The 24,030-nt window shown below is 36.3% G+C and overlaps 1 protein-coding gene across 3 annotated transcripts in view; it reads right to left on the bottom strand.

Annotated features, from left to right (window-relative positions):
• Nucleotides 1-24,030, bottom strand: part of LOC138716394 (uncharacterized) — a 1,440,554-nt gene that overhangs the window by 210,505 nt on the left and 1,206,019 nt on the right. For 2 of the 3 annotated variants that reach the window (XM_069849430.1, XM_069849431.1), the window contains exon 4: nt 7,747-7,860. The exons of the other annotated variant lie outside the window; for it this stretch is intronic. In XM_069849430.1, coding sequence (XP_069705531.1) covers nt 7,747-7,860 — 114 coding nt within the window. The remainder of the gene's footprint in view (nt 1-7,746; nt 7,861-24,030) is intronic. 3 annotated transcript variants of the gene reach the window in all.

Raw genomic sequence — 24,030 nt, 5'->3', positions numbered from 1 at the left:
CCGGAGTTGACTGTATTTACGGAAGAGAAGAGCAAATAAGTAAATAGGCCTACATTCTAGTGTAATATTTACATTTTAAACTCAAAATGCATACCTCTTGAACAGCAGTTGTTAATATATAATGCCTTTTAATTACTCTCAAGAGCTACACTACTATTTCAATAAAAATCGTTTTTAAGAAGATAGAGTGTTATTAAAAAAATAAAAGTACTTTGAAGCTCAAATGCTTGTACTTTCACGAAGCATGTATTTTTCCCTTGAAGGTACTCAACTGTAATACCTGGACTGGATGAATGAATCAGTCAATGAATGAATCTATGAATGAATCAACTAATGAATCAATGAATTAATTAATCAGTGAATCAATGAATGAATCAATGAATTCCTACATGAAGAATCAATTAGTCGATAGATGATTGATTGAATGAATGAATGTACTGAGGAAGAATTATCTATTAAATGGTAGCCCTACACAATGATAACGCGTTCTTGCAAGGGCTCTTGTAACGCCTGCATGACTCAGCGAGCTCTACGTTTGCCGCCCACCCACAAAGAATGAGAAACAACTCGATAAACCGACCCTGAGACACTCCGCGAGATGGGAGAACTTTGCATAGTGACTACAGCGCCAGGCGTTCAATAGTAATATATAATTTCTATTTTTTGTAACCGGTTGTGCACGACTCTAATCCAAGTCACGTTCTTTTCAGTGGATTGATCTATGAGTGGACCAAATAAATAGCTGATTCAGCTATTCTCCAAGCAAGAAAATAAAACGAACCTTAACAAGGGACACACGTGTATTAGAAAATTTAACAAATAGTGTTGGAAGAAATCGATACGAGACCTTCCACGATATCCATGATCACTAAAAGCAATGGGGCGAGGATTATTGCTGCGTTGGAAGAATGACATGTTTACATAAAGGCATAATGGAGAAGTGGAACAAAGAACGGACTGATATTGAAGAAGAGGACAATTGAAGGTTACGATTATGATATGGCGGTCATTCTACAGAAATGTCTCACACCAGAACGGGGCTTTTAGACTGAAGGAAAAATTCTCTCTAAACTAAAGAAACGAGCGGGAAAGGACAGCCTCCATGGCGACATATTCTACGAAGTGGTGCCATCAAAACTCGGTGAAATTTGTTCACTTCTCGATTTTAATGTTACCTTCTTCGAACTGAAAGGATGATTATTTACTGTAGTTTCGGCCATATAACAGTTTAAGGAATCGCGGATGAAAATACCGACTAAGTTACCTGTACAGTAATGTGTCAGTATCAAACCATGTGATGTGACAAATCCTAGGGTCGTATTCATAGACGAGACTTTGGACCCAAGCTGACTTTGGAGAGTATAAAGTAAAGATTTTCCTATTCGTGTCGGCACTTTGATGAGAGTAAACTTCAATCGTGAATTTAGTTCGAAGTCGCCGAAAATCTAGACTTTGACTGACTTTCGTTCGTGGACATAAAGAAAATTGCTGATACTTGGAAAATTGTCCAATTTGCCAACAATATTGAGAACTTTCAGGAAATTATTAAAGCTGCTAATATTCCTTAGCGTATTATTAGAAACAGATAATAAATTCAAATCAAGATATATTTGATAAACAAACCATATTAGATATCCTCGTCAAGTTTCAACATTCATTGATGAATAATAATGAAAGAGGGTTATCTGTTCCACTAGTGATACAGGGACATCATTTTATTTTTACTTAATTTTTATTGTACCAGAGTCCTTTTAATGTACTTCACTCTCACCCCCTCCATCCAGAACCAAGGCCGCGTAGACAGTGAAAGTCGCCTTAGTAAACAGTACTGAGTTAGTGAGTATAGTACGTTCCAGAAATATGTTCGCGTTTTCCAGTGATATTTACGCACAGGTACTGTCGTCCGTTTGCCTACGTCGCATCCCGGTTTTCCCCACCCGCTTCTGCTCGCCCCTCTGTAAAGGCTAGTGGCTGGGCTGTCTTAGCTCTTTTCTGAAAACATAATTTCTGTAATGTTATACAACTGTTTAAAATAACTTAAATGAAAGGGCCTCGTTAAATAATCAACTGTCACGTGATTTTCCCCCTTTCTACGACCCTGCGATTAAACCACTTGGACGGGCAGTAGACAGCGTGTCTGAGTAATTTTGTCTTTTCGGATCGAGCAGAAGTGCAGATTGAATTTACAATACGTAAGGTACTATTTTATAGAGTAGGTACAAAATTATTTCAACATGAGTTACTAGTACGAATTACGAAACTGGTAATTGGAATTAAGTACAGTAGGCTATAGTGCGATAATAAGCGCAAAAGAACTGAAGCCTGTATCGAAATGAACGGCCATCATTTTCAAAAATGTGTTTAAATATTCATATTATGATTATTTTTCAATTTAACTTAATGCTTTATATTGTACGCTGATGCGCTGTAAACAATATAATATACACAGCATGATGAATACTTCCGAATGGATAGCTCAATTCTTGAATAAAAACACTTACTTATTCAGTACTGTATTTTGATTAAACAAAATGGAAATTATCAAACTGAAAATCGCGATATTTCCTAGTTTACGCAAATGGATGAACTACTTTTCTTCCCTCCTATATCTAGTAAAATGATTTATTTGTACTTTACGCCAGTATCATCGAACTTCAGTCATGGAAGGGGGTAGCAAACGGAGTTTCCGGTTCTCAACCGTTAATCAAAAGGTATAGCCAGGTTAATATTAGAAATGTTAGTAAAAAAAAAATATGGCCCTGTACAAATTATTTCATCGCGATTTTATGCTACAGGTGAGAATTGATAGCTTAATATTGAATTCACTATCGATCGTCTAGTTCAAAAGTGCGACAACTTAAAAAAAAAAAAAAAAAAAAAAATATATATATATATATATATAGATATCTTAAGTTGAAAGTTTCAAATAAATCACTTAGAAAGGAACAATTAGAAATGAATCTATATTCAGGACGAGTTTATCACAATCTTCCAGTTCATTATTAATACATTTCGAAATGTACTAATAATGAATTAGTAAAGTCCATAGTTATAATTATTTCTAAAGCAGTTTATTAAGTTATATATATATATATATATATACAACAAAAAAACTAATCTCAATACTGAATCGGAAAGAGCTCCGAAAGGGGTTTTCAGTAGTATAAATTACTAAAAAATGGAAATGTTTGAGTTGTCGCACTTTTGAACTGGACGATCGCTATTTAATTCTATAGGCTAGAGGATAAATTATACAGTTGGATATGAAGTTAATTTATAATCGAAGAAAAACTACCTAACACAGCAATGGTCTACCATAACACCGGTCTGAGTCATCAATAAATATGAAGCCATAATTGTGGTTATATATGAGTTTATGTCCAGAACTCGGGCTTCGCATTCATTATGTTTGTAATGCGATAAAATATAGGCTAAATATAATTAATTCAATCACTTATTAATTTAAAAAGATAAAATAATTTCGTTTAGTAGTGATAACTGAATTGCTATCAGCATTTTCAAAGCAATATTGAAGTCTCTAGGAAATGAAGTTTTGCAGAGTACAAAAGAACGGCAATGGCAGGCCTAAGCGGGCTGTATTTGACAATGAATATTTATTAGGTGTTGCGGCTGTCAGCGCGTCACGATAAGAGCACTTGAGCTGATGATAGAGCCCTTATCCGACATTTCTCCATGTCGACGTGATGTGGCGTGACGCTGTCCATCACGTGACCGCGCGTGTGTGCTCGGACGGTTAATCTATCGGATTGGACCCGACGCCTCCTTCCTCTCCCCTCAAAGTTCGGTGACGAAAGAGGAAAATCATTTCATGTCTAAACTTTTCGACAAGTGGTAAACCCGTGTCTGTCATCGTGAAGGAACAGAGTGCAGGCATGAGTTACGCAATTTAGACGCCTTTCCTTGAAATATGTGGAGCAAGGTTATTTAATTATTCTCACAGCAGCATTTACATTTGCTTCATATGATTTTGTTTCCAAATTCAGACGCTTACTATAATGGACCTTGAATATGAACACATTGAAAAATCATATAAACTGAAAGTGCACAAATAGTTGCAACAAAAATTTGATGTAACTTTTACTTTGGCCTGAAAGTACTGCGTGTTCAGTTCAAAATGTGTCATGACTCACTGTATGTTGTCATGTGGCTAGCCGATGAGCCTAGAGAATTCAATCTTCCTACACTTTCGTAGAGGCGTATTACTTATGTGCCAGAGAAGTTGCCTAGCAAGTACGGCGTTCATTCTGAAGAGTACTTACCGATACGTACGGTGACACCTGTAGTGGTAGGAATGTGAACTGTTTGGAAACACGTACTGAGTTGAGTTTTTTCTTACTGTCGGGATATGTGAAGATGGTTAAGACGATTACTTACGTTCATATTTGTTGACATTAACTTCGACGGTCAACATGGACACGGAGCATTTGATTTGTGTTGTGGAATGTTGCCGTACGCAACCGATGATAACAAATATACTGCGTACGACTTGCCCGCGCAAAACACAGTTCGAAAGAGGTTATGGCAGCACACAGACCGTACAGACCGCCATCTGTTGCTGCGACGTTCAAGTTATACCGTACACGTTCTGGAGTTCAGATTGAACGCCTTGATTAATAGGCAACTTCTCTGACATAAAAGCTGAAACTCGCTTCAAATCGCTGACTCACAACAGTGACGTCATGGCACACTTTGAAATGAACACCCAGTATATGCATTTGCAGACTTTCTCCTGAAAACAATAGGATTATATGCTTACATATTATCTACCTAAATTATAAATTTTTGAGTTTATTGAGCATGGTTTTATGTTGCATGTAAGTGCATATTTTCGTAATTTCGTATTTTTCAATACTTTTTTAAGACCTATACGCATGGATGGGTAACTCGTGCTCACAAAGTACTACTAAAAACCTTGAAAGAGAGCAAGACAGACGGAGCCAGCCGCAGCAGTTACAAGATCCACCCACCCATTCACCCACCCATCCATCCATCCATCCATCCATCCATCCATCCATCCATCCATCCATCCATCCATCCATCCATCCATCCATCCATCCATCCATCCATCTATCTATCTATCTATCTATCTATCTATCTATCTATCTATCTATCTATCTATCTATCTATCTATCTATCTATCTATCTATCTATCTATCTATCTATCTATCTATCTATCTATCTATCTATCTATCTATCTATCTATCTATCTATCTATCTATCTATCTATCTATCTATCTATCTATCTATCTATCTATCTATCTATCTATCTATCTATCTATCTATCTATCTATCTATCTATCTATCTATCTAAGTTCTTTGCAGTTTCGCTACAAAAGCAGTTCACTGCCACGGTGCTCTCTAGCGGCTCATGCAAGTGGTCGTGATATCAACTCCATGTTTTGAATTTCAGAATGACGCATGGTACAATAATTATAGTAATTTCAGACAGATTGCTATATAAATTAATTTAGTTCTGGAAACACAACCTGAATACAACCTTTTGAAGCTACAACAAATAGGCCTATAGCTGCAATACTTGTTTATTATTACACTATTTTTTAATATTTCTTATTATATGTCTTATTTGAAACACAGAACGCGAGAATTTACAAGTCTTTACACATTAAAAGTAGATTCCTCTGTTCTCAGAAAGGTAATAGCACAGTCTAGTATATACAGCCACGAAGCTCAATGCGTAGTAAATATGCATCCATAGATAGTTGCTAATCACTAGAATCGCTACTATCGCCTCATTACAGACAATGCGAAATAGAATCAGGACAGTCTATTGTTCCTAGTTCCCTCAAAACTCAAGCTTCGTGACTGTATATACTAGACTGTGGTAATAGTATTTATTCGCAAACAATCACAAATTAAAGGAACTAATTTTTACTTGTCACGACAGATGAAATAAACTTACTTCTAAGCTCTTTCTGTATGTTGAGAGCTTTTACACGTCTTTCTTGTATTAAACTCTGCCTCACATACAGTATATATGGAAGCAAAGAGTATATTTGGAAATTCTGACTTAGGCAGCATTACGAACAGTTCAATTCGTGATTTCGCTGGAATCTGAGTGGCGTGCTGTTATGTAGATTTATCAATTCAAGGTATAAACTTTCAGGATCTTCTATCGGCTGTAAGCCAAAAGGAAGATAAATTTAGATTCCTTGTTAATTGTCACTGTTTCTCCAAACTTACCAATGAATTCTGCTGTAGGTCTTGAAGTAGGGTCTTATATTTGATAAGAATATTTTCTTATCACTCTTCAAAATAGTTTATAGTCAAAGAAAGTGAAGTTGTCTATGTTCTACATGATACTAGGCCTACCACATTTCAAATTTATCCATAAATGCTCTTAGCTAGTCGATCATATGTCGTGCAATTCTGTAACTCGCACGCACAACATGCTAACGATATTTGATAACAGTCTCAACTTGTTGATAAGCCATTTTTACCTTTAACTGTTCTAAAGCAGATCTAGACAGTATTTCTTTACTAAACACCTTCCCTGTGTTTATTTATAACATAAAATTTCATGCTTAAGAAAGTGTAGTAGAACATAATACAAGCTTTACCTCCCTCTTGATAAAAATCTCTGTCTTTTTCGACTCATCACTAAAGGGAAATGATCTGGGAATATATAGTTTTTCACTTAAAACGAGCCGCCGCTTACTGTAGACGCGAACGAACTTGCGTCTTGCAAGAACCGCATACCGACACTACAGCTAGTACAGAGTCCGTACAACCTGCACTGAGGTTGTGTTGACACTTTGAGAGTACGAGTTGCCCACCCATGCCTATACGGCATATTTATAAGAAGGGATCGCATTCTGACTCGGGGCGTACAGAGACAAAGTTAGTTGTTCAAATACTATATTGACGTGACAACATGTTTGGCGCGTGTCACAGGTACTATCAAGGAATACTTGCATCTTGTTTGTGCTACAGTTGACAGCTTATTCACAATTCAAAACTATAGCCCGTAGACTGTTCTCAATTAATTATAATTATAAAGACTGATACTATGATTACCTTTGCTACAATAATTTAAATTATTTCACATTATATATTATATGTCTTTCTCGTGTTAAATTTTACCGTACCTGGTTGACATGTTTCAGCCTGTTATGGGCCATCTTCAGAACTGGTTGGTGCTGGTTTTGCCGCCTTTTGTTTGTGTTTCCTGTGGGGGTGTGTTTGTGTAGTGTAATGCGGAGTCAAAGAGTGTGCGTATGTGTGTTCTGAAATTAAGTTATGTGTTGAGAATTTCATTTGGATGTGGTTTTGTGTGTATATATATTTCGTATTGTTCTAGTGTGTTTAGTTTCTGGCTTTATGGTTGAATATGTAGAATTTCCATGTCTAAAATTTACAAGGTCCGAATATCTCAGGAAATAAACTCTAAACAAAAATATATTTACTTCGTTAAGAACTGAATTACTACGAACTCGTAAAACATAAGAGAAAATATACGTAATCTTCATGATACTGATTACTGAAGTAATAAATTCTATAGGAAATCGATCTGTGGAGGAAATTTGGGCCACAACTAAATCGTTCACCGCAAGTATCAGTTTCGGTTGCCTTTTAAACTGCGGTTCCTTTAACGATGAAATCTAACATCATCAGAGCATTTGGCCTAAAAATCTTATGGAATTAAACGCTTAATATTTCTTAAGAAAAATTTCAGCTCTGTCGGTTGTGTGCGACAGACTGGCTCACCTGTGGGTAGGGCAGATGCATCTGGTCGGGGCTGACGGAGCGCCGCTCCTGAAGCGTCATGAGGGCCTGAGTGAGGGGCAGCAAGGACCCCTGTATCCGACCATCGTGGCCGCCCTGCAACAGTAATATGACAATAGGGGATAGGCAGTGTGGCTTTATTTAAGTGGTGTAAGCGGTCCGGTCCTCCAGAACGACTTAAATAAAAGCAAGCCACATCCCCTTCGTCACCTGGGCATGTGTCTCCACACCCCCGTCGGTGGCCATCTTGAAGACAGTGCGGGGATTTTAAATTCAGTCGCGGCTTATATTGCTTATTATAATAATTATTGAATATTGGGGATGGTGTAAATTGATGACGTGATAACGCATGCACTTGAAACGAATGTAGATTTGAAAATAAATTAAAAATATATTAAATTTGGGATGAAGTGCAAGCCTTAATCAACATATTGTTCGAGATGTAATGCTGCAGTAGACTAACATAAAATACTGTAAATGGCAGTGTAGAATACGGCAGTTTTCCTAGTAGCATTCGTAGAATGCAATGCAACCTTAGATACACTCTGGCGCTGCCAATTGCATAAACAACTAGCGATTTTATTTTAATTCTATTAAAATGACTCTACAGAGTAGATAGTAATCTCTGCACCAAAATAAAATGAGTAATAAATATTCGTAGATTATGAGGAGAGATCTGAAAAATCTAAATAAGTTTTTTCTCTAACAGTCATCGTTTTAGAGGAAATCGTTATGTTTCTATGAAGCATTTGGCAACATCACGGCTGTTGCAATAACTCTATGCAACCGCGGACTACACTCCTTACCTTCCCCTCCCCTTCTGCTGTACTCAGTTGGTAACACGCGATGTATGCTGCGTTGCAAGATTTATTTAGTATATTTTCGTTATTATTCGATTTAAATTCATGGCTAAACGGTTTAATTTGCAAAAATAGATTCAAGATATTAACTGTTCAGATTATTTTTACCTATCTGCTTGTGTAGCAATCAGCCATTTCTCTCAGGCCATTACCGCAATAGAGCGCTGCAAACATTGGACAATGACTGTTTTTTTCCTGCTTAACAGTGTTTCATCTTAGGAAAAGTGTGATAAATGTTTTGTTATATTTAACATGTAGAATCACCTCTTAAATTTTAATGGTAGAGGTTACCATCCACCCTGTATAATGAGCAGATTCTTTATCTATAACACATCCCGCAGGGATCTATTCTATCACCACTACTATTCACTATTTACGTAAATGACATCCCTTCGACTCTACTGCATTGTAAGCATCACCTTTACGCAGACGACTTACAAATCTATATCCATACTACCCCTGACTCACTCAATGACGCAATACACAATCTTAACGAGGACCTTGAATCTATATCTGCATGGGCCAGAAAGTTTGGTTTGACTCTCAATGCAAGAAAATCACAAGCAATCCTAGTGGGACATCAACGTCTATTATGCAACATTACTCCTGCTCTTCCAGTCAAGTTAAACGACACAATAATCCCTTTTGCTTCCTGTGTTAAAAACCTTGGAGTTTACTTTGACACGCATTTAAACAGGAATTACCAAGTAACCCATATTATCAAAAAAGTGTTTTCCATACTACATTTCTTAAACAGTATTCGAAAATTCCTCTCGCTATCACTCAAGAAAATACTAGTAGAAACACTAGTAATGCCCCCACTTCGATTATTGTGATTCTCTACTGACCGACCTCAATGTCAACCAGTCGCAAAGATTACAACGTGTTCATAATTCTTGTGTTCGCTTCGTCTGCGATGTCCGTCGCGCTGACCACATTACCCCATCCTTCCAAACTCTAAACTGGCTACGGCTTAACGAACGTAGAAATTTTCATTCTCTTATTCTCCTTTTCCAAGTCCTTCACATCTCTACACCTACTTACCTTGCCTCCCGTTTCAGTTACCTGTCATCATATCATAATCTCTTCACACGCAACCAAAATAGCCTCATACTAGCCATACCAACACATAAGACATCATCGTATTCATCATCATACACAATCTCGCAAAGGATTGCCCCCCTAATATTGATTTCATACTCACTAACCATAAACATGGTCATGTGAACTATTATCTTAACATCAGTTGCTATTGGATCCATGGAGCATTAAATCAAATTTCAATTCGAAAAATTCTGACATATTCTTCAATTAATCATATAGGGTGAATAGGGGGGCTAATTTTGAGTATGATTTAAAGAAAATTATTGCTTTGTCTACTTTAAGACAATTGGGCTTAATAATGAGTATTTTGTCTATAGGTTTTTCTGTTTTGGCTTTTTTCACTTGTTAACACATGCATTGTTTAAAGCGCTTGTGGAATACCCTACCCAGTGACATCAGAGACTGTCGGAATTTAGTAGCGTTCAAAAGCAAACTTATTAAGCATTTTCTTACTGCGTAGAGTAGGTTTAATTTTTACTTAATCAATAAAAGAAATGCTTCTCTCTCCTTAATTTTTACAATGAACTGTCTAGCTTTTATTTGCCTGTTAATCTTTTAGTACTTTGATTTTTATTGTATTTGTAAATTCAATATTAATTGTAATTATAATTGTAATTGTATTCTTAATATTGTAGTTGTTATCCCCTGGTAGAGGGGAAGAGAAGGCCTGATGACCTTATCTCTACCAGGTTAAATAAATAAATAAATAAATAAATAAATAAATAAATAAATAAATAAATAAATAAATAAATAAATAAAGAATTCCAGTAGACAGAAACATCTCAGTGTTCATGTAAAATTTCTCAGCATGCGTCCTAGCTCTGAAATGTGAAAACTCTACGATACTAGACCATCAATAGGAAGTAAGTAAAATGCGAATATTGCGTTTTGATTATCATAATGCAGTGGCAACTGAACACTTGAGTTATTATTTGAAAAATGTAAGTCATTTTAGACTATTAATTATACGAAAACTAATTTTAACATGAAATGAAATTATCCTAGCTCAGATTGAAAATAAAATAAAACTCACAGTAACAATGACAATTGCATAATCGAACACTTTTATGACTGTCTAAAGCATAATTTATAACAAATTAAATCTTTACCATTGGTGTCTTATTTCTTATTAAGTTAAACTGAAAGATTAATTCAAATAATTGAAGCTATTATATGATTTTTTTCCTACAGAAACTCTTAATATAGGCTATAATCACTCAGGTAATTTCTGGATCTGTATGAGTTCCAGATACATCATATTCCATAAAAATATACAGGGCTCCTACAAAAGACCTTTTCGAACACACGTAATTTATGTTCTATGAATCTGATGTGCACGAAAATAGCACCAATCTACATGAAATTTTGTGATTTAGGGGAGAGTTGGGTAGTATCGGACATCGGGTAATATCGGACAGTGCGTTTCTTTCATCTACCACCAGATGGTAGTACCTGAATGACATGGTTACGTTTCTGTATGCGACATCACAGAAACGTAACCATGTCATTCGGGTACTATCATCTAGCGGTAGATGAAAGAAACTCACTGTCCGACATTACCCGATGTCCGATACTACCCAACACTACCCTACTCATTACGTTATCTGCGAGGTCTTGGTATAAGAGGACGAACTGTCGAGTTTTGTAACTTCCGAAATTTTTACTGTATTTTCTTGCAAAATTATGTATTGTAACTATTGCTGAAATACATATCTCGTATATTTTTAAGTTTTTACATTGAAAATTTGCCCAGAATAAATAATTTGTATTATTTCTAGTAACTGTTTATCTGAGCCTGATACAAAAATAAGCACCTTTTTTCAAAGTTTAGAAACAACAAGGGGATGATGTACCATATTAGTTTTTTTTTCTTTATCAACATAATTCATTGTTAAAAATTTCACTTTGAATTCTTTTTAAACTTTTCAAGATCACTGCCTGCCACAAAAGTATCTCAACTTTCTTAATAAGTAGGACCGATGGCTTCCGACCCTGAACCCAGAAGTTGACTTACTTTTACCACTGATAACGATGGGGGAGGGAACATACTGTAATACCCGGCCCCGGGACAATTTTTCCCTCGAAGTTATTCAAATCAACTTTACAGGGAGTTATACCTGAAAGCTTTATTTGTATAATACACTTCACTGTACGTTACAGAAAACCACAATTTAAGTCACACAGAGTTACTGTGCACTCAATGTTGGTTGCTTGACGGTTGTCAGCCCACATTGAGGTCTGTGGATATAAGGGGAAAAATTAGATCGGTGTCTGGTAGAGTTCCCGGGTAGCTCAGTTGGTAGAGCGTTGGTACGTTTAACCAAAGGTCCCGGGTTCGATTTCCGGCCCTGGAACAATTTTTCCCTCGAAGTTATTCAAATCAACTTTACAGGGAGTTATACCTGAAAGCTTGATTTGCAACATAATACTGTACAATTCAAGAGTACTTAATGTCGAAACAGACCAATCAAAGCACAGTAAAAACACTTGAGTTTACAGTGTGTATAGGCCTACTGAATACAGGTGGATCCATAATTATATCCCTGTTTTCTTTACACTATAGATCTGTCACTAATGAAGTTACACGTTTGCTTTCAATTATATAATGTACTACGGACCATGAAATATGAAATTGGCAACGTCCATAGTGTAGACTCTGCTAGACTCCACAATTTAAATATCACTATGTCGTGCAGCGGTTTCAAAGATCTTGAAGTCAACAAGCTAGTAATATAGATATTACGATACATTTTTAACTACTATATTCTTGAAGAGACTATAGAAATTTTGGTAACATCGGTCTATACAAAAAGCGATGAAATTGACGAAAATTGGACAAAACTCAGTAGGGATTCCCCTGAAACATCTTATATAGTATCAAGTTTACAAAAAATCAAAGTTAGCTTTAATAAAAACGTTTGTGTTCTTTAAACACGATCATTCATGAAATTCTACGCAACCGTAGATATAAAATTCACAACTCCACGGCTTACAAATTTAACAGAGATTCCAGAGCTAAGAGACGACAAGTTAGAGCGATTTCTCTTGGGTTTAATATTACAACTTTGCATATAGAAAATATGCAACAGAAACTCTCAAACTCTGAATCTGGAATGAAGCAGATTTAGAGATGAAAGTGATGGAGAAGGCTTCCAGTAGCATCTAAATGCGAGTGGAATTGATTATCCATTCATCTCAAGGTCCCAATGATATTTATCATGGCAGTAACACGTCATGGTTTAAAGTAATGAGAGCCTCCGAATTTCGTTACGAAGCGTATTTCAGGAATATGGTTTCTCATATGCAGAATGTCTTTGAAATATACGCCTATTCTGTGGAATATAATACTGTGTGTCTGGAAAGTTATTTTAAGAAGAAACAATAACTTTTTTAAAGAAAAGAAAATATGGTCTTCAGCCGAAGATAAAATCATTCGCACAATTTTATATGAAGATGATAAGGGAATTGAAAAGCAGCTTTTATTCATACTGTATCTCACATTACATGTTCGAATAACTCTACGCACCGACCGTTGGACACACAATAATTACTTCGGGTGCTCTATCTGGGACTTCATCTGCAGCAGCTGCAATTTTATAAGCGCTATAAGTTCTCCTCAGTGATGACATGGTTCTGGTACACTAGATTTAAACAATGGCATGGCTGAGTCTGTGGCAACGCCGGGCCGTAAGCTTGAAACGGTGGAACCAAAAAGGTGTACTAGTATGTCCGTCAAATTACCCATAGTTCATCTCTTTTTCCGGTGTGTGTATCAGCTTGTTTTGTTCATATTATTACGATTACAAATTGTTTCGTGTTGTTGTGAATATTTCAAAAGTGTAGTCAAGTTCAGCAGGTGTTATTTATTTTATAAATAAGCTAATATTCTGTATGACTTGAGGCTTTCCCGGCGTTTGATATAGAATAACTCTTCTCGGGTTCTCAGCCAGGTGAGTTGGAGATTAGCTTCCAAGCTTTCGACGGCTAGCTCTGCCATCTTCTTCAGGGATTCCTACGTTCATAGACACCTATGACGTAGTGCAGAGGGCGGCCACTAGAGGGAACCCTAGATTTGGAACTTAAACTGAGGCGATTCTGTCCGACACCGGGATGGGTATCCGGTGTGGCTTAGTGGATAAAGCATCAGCACGTAGAGCTGAAAACCCGGGTTCAAATCCCGGTGCCGGAGAGAATTTTTCTCCGTTCCATTATTTTTCATCGTATGATGACGCAGAATATCTGCATGGAAATATCATATGTACTTCGGTACATTAAAATAATATACATGAAGAACTGTCAACATCCTTCTTGATAAGAGAAAGAATATGGAAATTAAGTGTTCAGTCCATGTCACAACCATGACACTTTTAATAAATATACAGTGAAATATAAATTAATATAATAGGCTAATCTGCTAGTAGTCCTGTTACCTCAACATCCATTCTAATCCGTTTACGTATGACTAAAACCGACAGTAACAATTTAATATTTGGCAACTGGTGGTATTTCGCGGTGCATTATGGGGCGTAAAAGGTGTAGTTTGACGTCATATCAGTCGCACCGATTTTTTTTTATTTTATTGGGTTGTTTTACACGCTGTATTCAACATCTAGGTTATTTAGCGTCTGAATGAAATGAAGGTGAGAATGCCGGTGAAATGAGTCCGGGGTTCAGCACCGAAAGTTACCCAGCATTTGCTCGTACTGGGTTGAGGGAAAACCCCGGAAAAAACCTCAACCAGGTAACTTACCCCGACCGAGATTCGAACCCGGGCCACTTGGTTTCACGGCCAGGCGCGCTGACCGTTACGCCACAGGTGTGGACATCCGACGCACCGATTTCAAGCATATTTGCTTTGGAGTACTTCCTCCTTTCTTTTTATCCTCTCAGGTCTGTGGATACCCAGAGTAGCGCAATAGGCCGACATTGTTATTCCACTTCAACACGCTTGAAATAGGAGCATTTAAAGTAAAACTTAGTTTAGGCCAATGTCCGTGGTCCTTAAAATTAAAAATATTTGTCTCTGATTTAGACTACATAAGCTACATTCACTCCCTATACAACTGTATACGGCAAATAACGTGCGCTGGAATAATAGCTGATTTGTCAGCATTTCTAGCACAAAGGATTTCGGTATTCTGGATATCCAAGGACTCTGTATTTGAAGTGTCAACAATACCCTTACCAGATAGTTTTTGTTTTGTCCTGAAAATTTACGTTTTTTGGAATATGATTGTTTTTCAAGAAAAAAAAACCTTCAATTATGTTCCTTTCAATGTAAAGTAATATTGTGAAAAGGTCTTTCATCTATAGACATCTAGGGTCAGGAAACACAAGGAGAAGGGAAAGAATTATCTCCCTTAACATTTTATAACGAGTGAATATTGTGAACTGATCTTTCCGAGAACCAAGGAGAAGGAAAATAATTTATCTCTCTTTAAATTTAAACGAATATTGGGAACTGGTCTTCCGTACATAGACATCTAGGGCTTCACAATACGAGAAGGAAAAGAAGTACCTCCCTTCAATTTTATAGTAAATGAATGCTGCGAAATTATCTTCCGTCTGTGGGCATCTAGGTTCTGAGAAGGAGGAAAAGAATATTATTTCTGTTTAATTTTGAAAATTCATATTGGGAACTGATCTTCCATACATGGGAAACTAGGGCTACAGAATAAAAGAAAAAGGAAAATAAATATGTCCCATTAATTGTAGATAAATTTTGTGGACGGGTGCATGAGTACCTAGGTTTCGAGAACACGAGAAGGACAAAGATTCTCATTTTAATTGTAAATTAATACTGGAAATTGGTCTTCCGTACATAGGTATCTAGGGTTATACTGATTAGAGAACCTAAAGAGAAGAAAGAGAATTACTTACTTACTACTTACTTATTGGCATTTAAGGAACCCGGAGGTTCATTGCCGCCCTCACATAAGCCCGCCATTGATCCCTATCCTGAGCAAGATTAATCCAGTCTCTACCATCATATCCCACCTCCCTCAAATCCATTTTAATATTATCTTCCCATCTACATCTACGTCTCGGCCTCCCTAAAGGTCTTTTTCCCGCCGGCCTCCCAACTAACACTCTATATGCATTTCTGGATTAGCCCATACGTGCTATATGCCCTGCCCATCTCAAGCGTCTGGATTTAATGTTCCTTATTATGTCAGGTGAAGAATACAATGCGTGCAGCTCTGCGTTGTGTAACTTTCTCCATTCTCCTGTAACTTCATCCCTCTTAGCCCCAAATATTTTCCTAAGAGCCTTATTCTCAAACACCATTAATCTCTGTTCCTCTCTCAAAGTGAGAGTCCAAGCTTTACAACCATATAGAACAACCGGTAATATAACTGTTTTATAAATTCTAACTTTCAGATTTTTTGACAGAAGACTAGATGACAAAAGCTTCTCAACCGAATAATAACAGGCATTTCCCATATTTATTCTGCGTTTAATTTCCTCCTGAGTCTCATTTATATTTGTTACTGTTGCTCCAAGATATTTGAATTTTTCCACCTCTTCGAAGGATAAATCTCCAATTTTAATATTTCCATTTCGTACAATATTCTGGTCACGAGACATAATCATATACTTAGTCTTTTCGGGATTTACTTCCAACCTTACCGCTTTACTTGCTTCAAGTAGAATTTCCGTGTTTTCCCTAATCGTTTGTGGATTTTCTCCTAACATATTCACGTCATCCGCATAGACAAGAAGCTGATGTAACCCGTTCAATTCCAAACCCTCTGTGTTATCCTGAACTTTCCTAATGGCATATTCTAGAGCGAAGTTAAAAAGTAGAGGTGACAATGCATCTCCCTGCTTCAGCCCTCAGTGAATTGGAAAAGCATCAGATAGAAACTAGCCTATACGGACTCTGCTGTAAGTTTCACTAAGACACATTTTAATTAATCGAACTAGTTTCTTGGGCATACCAAATTCAATAAGAATATCACATAAAACTTCTCTCTTAACCGAGTCATACGCCTTTTTGAAATCTATGAATAACTGATGTACTGTACTATTTTTCTCCAATATCTGCCGAATACAAAAAATCTGATCAATAGTCGATCTATATTGCCTCAAACCACACTGATGATCCCCAATAATTTCATCTACATATGGAGTTAATCTTCTCAAAAGGATATTCGGCAAAATTTTATACGATGTCAACAAAAGTGATATTCCTCGAAAGTTACTAGAGTTAGTCTTGTCCCTCTTCTTAAAAATAGGTACGATTATGGACTCCTTCCATTGTTCAGGTACAATTTCCTTTTGCCAAATTGCAAGTACAAGTTTATAAATTTTGCTAGATAATGCGCTTCCACCCTCTTGTATTAATTCTGATGGAATTTGATCAATACCTGTAGACTTGTACTTTTTCAGATTTTCTATCGCAATCTAGACTTCAGAAAGCGTGGGTTCCGCTATAAATGGCTCAGCAGTTTGTATTTGAATTTCGTCCCGATCATTTCTATTTGGATTGAATGAGAGTCTGCAAGCAAGTCACCATTCTCATCCTTAATCACGTTTACCCTTGCCTGATATCCGTTTTTAAATTCCTTTATACCCTTATATAAATCTCGAATGTTTTTATTCTTACTATTTGTTTCTACCTCATTCAGTTTTTCTTTCAAGTAATCTCTCTTTTTATTCCTAAGTGTACGACTTGCTTCCCGTCTTTCATTGAAATAATTATCTCTATTCTCCTCAATTGGATCCTGTAAGAATTTCAATTTTGCCTGTTTCCTTCTATCTGCTACAATGGAACAATCTTCATCAAACCACGGTTTCTTTTTCTTAGTTTCATGATAGCCTATGCTCTGCTCAGTTGCAATTTTGATATTATCTCGGATATTGTCCCACACGCTATTAACGTCTAACTCTTCCTTAGCTTCGTCGGAAGTTGCTAAAGCAGCAAACCTATTTGAAACTTCCTTTTAATTGTACATGAAGATTGTGAATTGGTTTTCCATACAGGTACCTATACTAGCTATAGAGAACACACGGAGAAGGGCAAGCGTTACCTCTTTTTCATTTTATTGTCAATGAATACTGGTAACTGGTCTTAGAACAGTCGAAGAAGGTAGTCGAAGTTATATTTTCAGCTTAATTTTTTTTTCTGTTAATGCATATAACATCAATACGGCGATCAAAGTTGTTGTCTGTGACCCAATGAATTTCTTCAAGGAATTCCATTTTTTTCTGTTTACAATATGTTTATATGAATTGTGTGTGATCAAAAAGTGCAAATGAAGTGAAACTGGAAAAGATCGAGAAGTATAGGGGAGAGAGAAAGTGTATAAGCAGATGTGTAGAATAAAATATAAGTAGGCTATTTATAGGAAGTGAGAATAGTGACAATGGATTAAGTGTAATTAGAATAGTGAGAAAGTGAAAGTGAGCGCAAATAGGAATGAGGGAAAATAGTGAGAAAGTGTTAAGAGAAGTGAACAAGTGACAGCATAAAATTAGTACTAACATTTGAACGTTGGAACAGTAAATGAATATAAGACAAAGATAGGAGAAAAGGTCAAAGAACAAATAGGACAAATAATTCAATATGGTAATTTATAGAGAAAAATTGAAATTGAGATTTTAGTGAATAGTAGTTAGAGGATAAAGGGGGCGTGAAAGTAGTATGGATTATTAGATATATTAGGATTAATGAACAAATAGAGAATATCAAATGAAATGTAGGAGAAATACTGAAGGGGAGTTTGACCAAGTAACAAAAAAAAGGTACATAGTGGAATTGTGAGTATTTGTGTAGACGTGTACTGCAAATAATGTGTTATTGTAATAATATGTTAATGCTGGCACCGGATACAGAAATGTGAAGTAGGTACACCATTACATGTAAAGAAGTGCTGTGACGAAATAATATATCATATATCATATCATAATATGAATTGTGTATTAAATTTCTCTCGCTTAATGGTTTTTATATCTATATATTATTATTATTATTATTATTATTATTATTATTATTATTATTATTATTATTATTATTAGTTGTAGACTGAAGTTTCCAATTCTTTCTCTCACACCTCATGAGGAAAGGAGTTCCTGATCTTCCTTTCCTATGATCTGATTCTCGAAACGCTAAAGCGAATACCAAATGACACCTTGTCCTCTTTTTTTACAAAACGTCACATAGTCTCTTCTATACAAGCGGTATTTCTTTCTACTCGACAGTCCGGAGAACCTCCTTTTCACCCAAACCCTTTAATTTGAATAAAACACGAAGTGAAACGCGTTCCAACAACCCTCACCTCACCCTCCTCGATTCTCGCGGGACCAATCCCTTTCACTTCCCTTCTGGGCCGTTAGCCAACTCGACGACGCCTACATTACGTTTCCTTGAACTAGATGCGCACGAGGGGATTCCAAAGCCTGGCGCGCGCACCACCTAGCGACAGACAGTCGAAGTATTAGTGACATACAAACTGCTTATTAACTGCGGCAAAAACATCGACTCATAGTTGCACAATCTATAGCGGTTACCAACCTAGGGTATGCGTAACTTCAGGAGAATACGCCAGGACGCTATTCCAATTCTTTTTAACCACATTATTGAACAAATAATATATAAGAATACTACATATAAATTTGAAATAACTGCATCTATATTAATTAGAACCATTTTACGCATCTGAAGGATAGGCATGCTACAGGCGTTTTCAACTTGGTGCTCGCGAGCACTATAGTACTCTTTTAATGACATTTTGTGCTCTCGTCATGAGAGTAAAAGAGTCATCACGAACGCGAACGTTCCTGAAGTCCTTCTTTCAATTCGAACTTCATTGTACAAACAAAATCTTAATATGTTCGCGTAGGCTTCCGCGGCTGGTGTACATGGTGTGTGGATAAGCTTCAGGGCTTCTACCTAAGGTTTTTCCGTGGTTTTCCTAAGGCGCTAAGACATGTCGGGATGAGCCCTAAAAGAAATGGGCCACGGACCTGCACTCATAACCCCATGAATCTCCTTAATTACTCTAAATTAATTAATAATTACATCTCTCCCCTCTCTTCGTAACTGAGCCACCATAAAGCCAAATGGCTCGTCTCTAAATTGAGACGATTCAACAAGGCTCATGACAACAATCACCTCCTACATAATAGCCAAATTGGCTAGTCTCTTATATGAGACAACTCATCCTGCCTAAGGTATCCCGTGGTTTTCCTCAGGCGTAAGACAAATGTCGGGATGAGCCCTATAAGAAATGGGCCACGGACCTATATGCCCTTCCCCATATATACTCCACCTTTATTATAAATTATGTATGCCCTAGTTCAGATAATATTAATAGTCTATTAAACATACGAGGTCACTCAATAAGTCGCAAATTGAAAGGACAGGGACCTCTCAAATTGCAGCTTAGATTTCACGGCGCTTCTTCCGACGGCCTTCACCTGCTTTGTCATCGAACAACAGATGACGGCGTCTTGCCATCCTAACGGCAAACACCAGCCAACTCCTCCTCGCCCCGTTCCGTGATCAATTGATCAATCTCAGCCCCCCTCGCGTATGTGGTACCTAAGAGGTTACGTCCAATTTCGGCTTCCCCTTCAAAATTTTCTAGAGCTCCTTCAGGGGAGCAGCGTAACCCGGAGTGAGACTAGTGGCCAACAGGCTTGGAGCTCACATATTTAGTTTTGTACAGCCCCCAACCCCTTGCAAGGACGCGTTTTGCGTACCTTTTAAATTTTCCTCCCAATTCTCCTTCGATTTTTCGATTTTTTTCGACTATTTCCTTATCCAACAACTTTTCTGAAGATGACCACAACACAGCGGTCGAAACGTCAGCCACCAACACCAAGACAACGCGGTAGAAGCCCTGAAGCTTATCCACACACCAAAATCTTAATATATATTTTTTTATTTTTACTATCTGACCTTCCAAGACTTGCCTATAGACACAGAATAACACAAAATTTACAATAATGGTTGTACATGAATGGGCACATAAAAAATATGTAGATAAAAATTTAAGATAAAAATACAGATTTTCAATCACAAATATATAATTAAACAATTATGTGGAGTGTTTACCATATAGGTGATTTTTTAAGATGGTGACTGAGTATTTAATTATGTTTTGGACAATTTCGTCTTGAATATCTTTGCCTAGTTTATACCAGAAAACACTAAAACACACCCCGATCAAATTCTCAACACACAGATCAATTTCAGTACACACACACTATTTGACTCCACTCTTCAACACCTTTCAACAATCAAACACACCCACATAACAGGCAGAGAAGTTCGAGATGACGCCGTGATCTAATAGGCTCTGAGGATGGTGCGTGAAGCACGGAAATAGCTGTAAGCAGGACAAATCTTACATAATTAACACGAGTAAGTCCACTAGTTAATCGAAAATAGTATTGTAAAGAATTAAGGGAAATAGTGTGAATGTAGTAAAGAGTCACGGACAATAGTGTTAATGTAATGTAGTTTGTTTCAATACGTAAACGGAGGTGATAATTGAGAACAAAAGTGGTGTTGCTCTGTTGAGTGGAAAAAATTCATGATTTTAACAATAGGAACAGACGAGAGATAAGTAGACGATGAAAAAAAGTAATGAGATGGCAAATAATGTAAAGGCGAGTTATGGTGTTTTCTAAATGCAGGAATGTGAAGGTACACCATGACATGATAGATGCTGTTTGACTAATAAATATCATATCATGGTTGGCTACTTAACGACGCTGTATCAACTACTAGGTTATTTAGCTTCGATGAGATTGGTGATAGCGAAATGGTATTTTGTCGAGATGAGATAGAGGATTCGCCATAGATTACCTAGCATTCACTTTACAGTTGGGGAAAACCTCGGAAAAACCAGGTAATCAGTCCAATCCTAAAAAGATATTCATTCCTTCTTTCTCTTGTTGTTTCTTTGTTATGAACACGGAACGAAGCGACGATTACAAACCGCCTCTGCTGTCTAACTTACTGCAATCCACGCTCCCCACCCCGTTTTCACTTTGTGTGTAGCGGGTAATATTCATATTGCGTCATGAATTGAGACGTTTTGCAATGCCTGATTTAAGCATTGAGCTGCAATCTTCCTGTGTGTGATATGTTTTTACTATAAAACAAGCATATCAGAATTCAACAGAAAAAGGTTCCTTTCTTTTTTCCGTTTTTCCAAGCTTATGCTGGAAACTTATGAGAATTCGATACTTTTAATGTTAGCGGTAGTTATAAGAGAAATGACTGACAGTAAATAAACAATCACAATTTTCCTAATAATTCATATTGTAGTTGAAGCTAAGTCATAATAGTTAACAAACAAAGCTGTTGAACGGATAAGCTGAGAGAATTTGAACACACTTCCGTGAAGATTTTTAGCAACAAGTCGAGTGTCCTAGAAACGCATTGCCTAGTGACTGCAACCAATATCGCCAACATACAGAACAAAGAGTTATTTTTAACTAACTTTATTCTATATAAATACACTGTTATTATTATTATTTTTTTTTTTTAGATTTTTGCACTGTTTAAATGCATAAAGAAACACACAACGTCATATATCAGTATAGCATTATGTGTTGCATTAACTATAATAATATTTCATTTTTAATGGTAATAATGTCATCAAACATTCTTAAGTTTTGTAGTTCTTAATATCCAATACACAGCTGTACTCGGAATACTACAGACCAGAGAATCAGACCTGTAAATTATTTTTTATACGTTATCAAAAAATTGTACAAATGAAGATCGACATATTGTCATTATGATGGGAAAGAATCTCAGCCGTCTGAACTCTATGTCAGCAATCCTGTAGGTCATGGCCTTCTTGTAATAGCCTATTGTTTATTGTAGTATGTGTTTTGTTTTATTCTGAAATGCAACACGGCCGACTTGATTCTCGCTTCGCTTAAGGAAGCGAACATCAAGTCGGCCGTGAATGCAATTAATTAGTTCTCAAAACTGACGAAAGACGGATTTTGGAAAAAAGGAAAATGATGTAGGAAAATTGACATTTAACTGAAAACTACTATTTTTCCGAAAAAACTTTGGGTTCCAAGCTTCAAAATGAGAGGTCATTTATTAAAATCCGTTCAGCCATTTTCCAGTAATTTCCATTACCAGTTCAAATTATATATAGATTGTATTATTTTATTTCTATTTCTATTGTTGTAATTATATTCTTTATTCTGTATGTATACTAATAATAAATCTGTAGCCGAAATTTTTCTGGTAATTTTCGATTTTTCAAAAATAATTGGTCCTAACATATATAATTAACCACCCTGAAACCGAAAATCGCTGTTTTGAAATTTTTGTTTGTATGTCTCTCTGTCTGTCTGTATGTTTGTTACCTTTTCACGCGATAATGGCTGAACGGATTTCGATGAAAATTGGAATATAAATTAAGTTCGTTGTAACTTAGATTTTAGGCTATATGGCATTCAAAATACATTATTTAAAAGGGGGGTTATAAGGGGGCCTGAATTAAATAAATCGAAATATCTCACTTATTATTGATTTTTGTGAAAAATGTTACATAACAAAAGTTTCTTTAAAAATAATGTGCGATAAGTTTTATTCCTTGAAAAATTTTGATAGGACTGATATTTAATGAGATAAATGAATTTTAAAATTCAAATAACTGCCATCTAAGGCCGTGTAATGAATTAAAAAAAAAAATGACTTCGTCTATAAGGGGCCTTGGACAGCAACAATCGAAAGCTATGAAAGCCTACAGAGAATGTTTCTGTGTTGTATGAAGTAATATCGGAAGCTAAATTAACCGATTTGTATAATTAATTATTATTTCATCATTGGAAAGTGTAGTTTCTCTGGATGGACATAATGCTATAATGTTATTACAGTAACTTGTGAGTGAATTGAGGACAGGTAAGATTAAAATAGCTTCTTATGCACAGAAAACTTGATAGGTTATTCTGTATATTCATTTCCTGTATTTCTTAAAATAATATTTATGAACATATTCATTTTTATCTCAGAGAATTAACGAACAACGAGAGTGTATTGATTTAGTATGCAGTAATAGTACGTTAGCTTAGCAATCCATTATTTTATAATTCAAATTTTAACTATGCACAATTGAATCGTGTTAAAATACATAAAATATATATGCAATAAATGCAATGCAAAAAAATTGGGTAATGAGCCAAGCAGATTATGTTGCGCTGTTGTAAAAGTTGTTCCTCCTGAGATTCAAGAGCTCCCACAACAAATTAAAAACTTTCTAATTCGAGTACATCCGTTATCAACACACTTTTTACATAATATAATATAATATAATATAAT

This window comes from Periplaneta americana, chromosome 16 (genome assembly GCF_040183065.1).
Source record: "Periplaneta americana isolate PAMFEO1 chromosome 16, P.americana_PAMFEO1_priV1, whole genome shotgun sequence".
Lineage (NCBI taxonomy): Eukaryota > Metazoa > Arthropoda > Insecta > Blattodea > Blattidae > Periplaneta > Periplaneta americana.
This window is presented reverse-complemented; position numbering and strand designations above follow the sequence as displayed.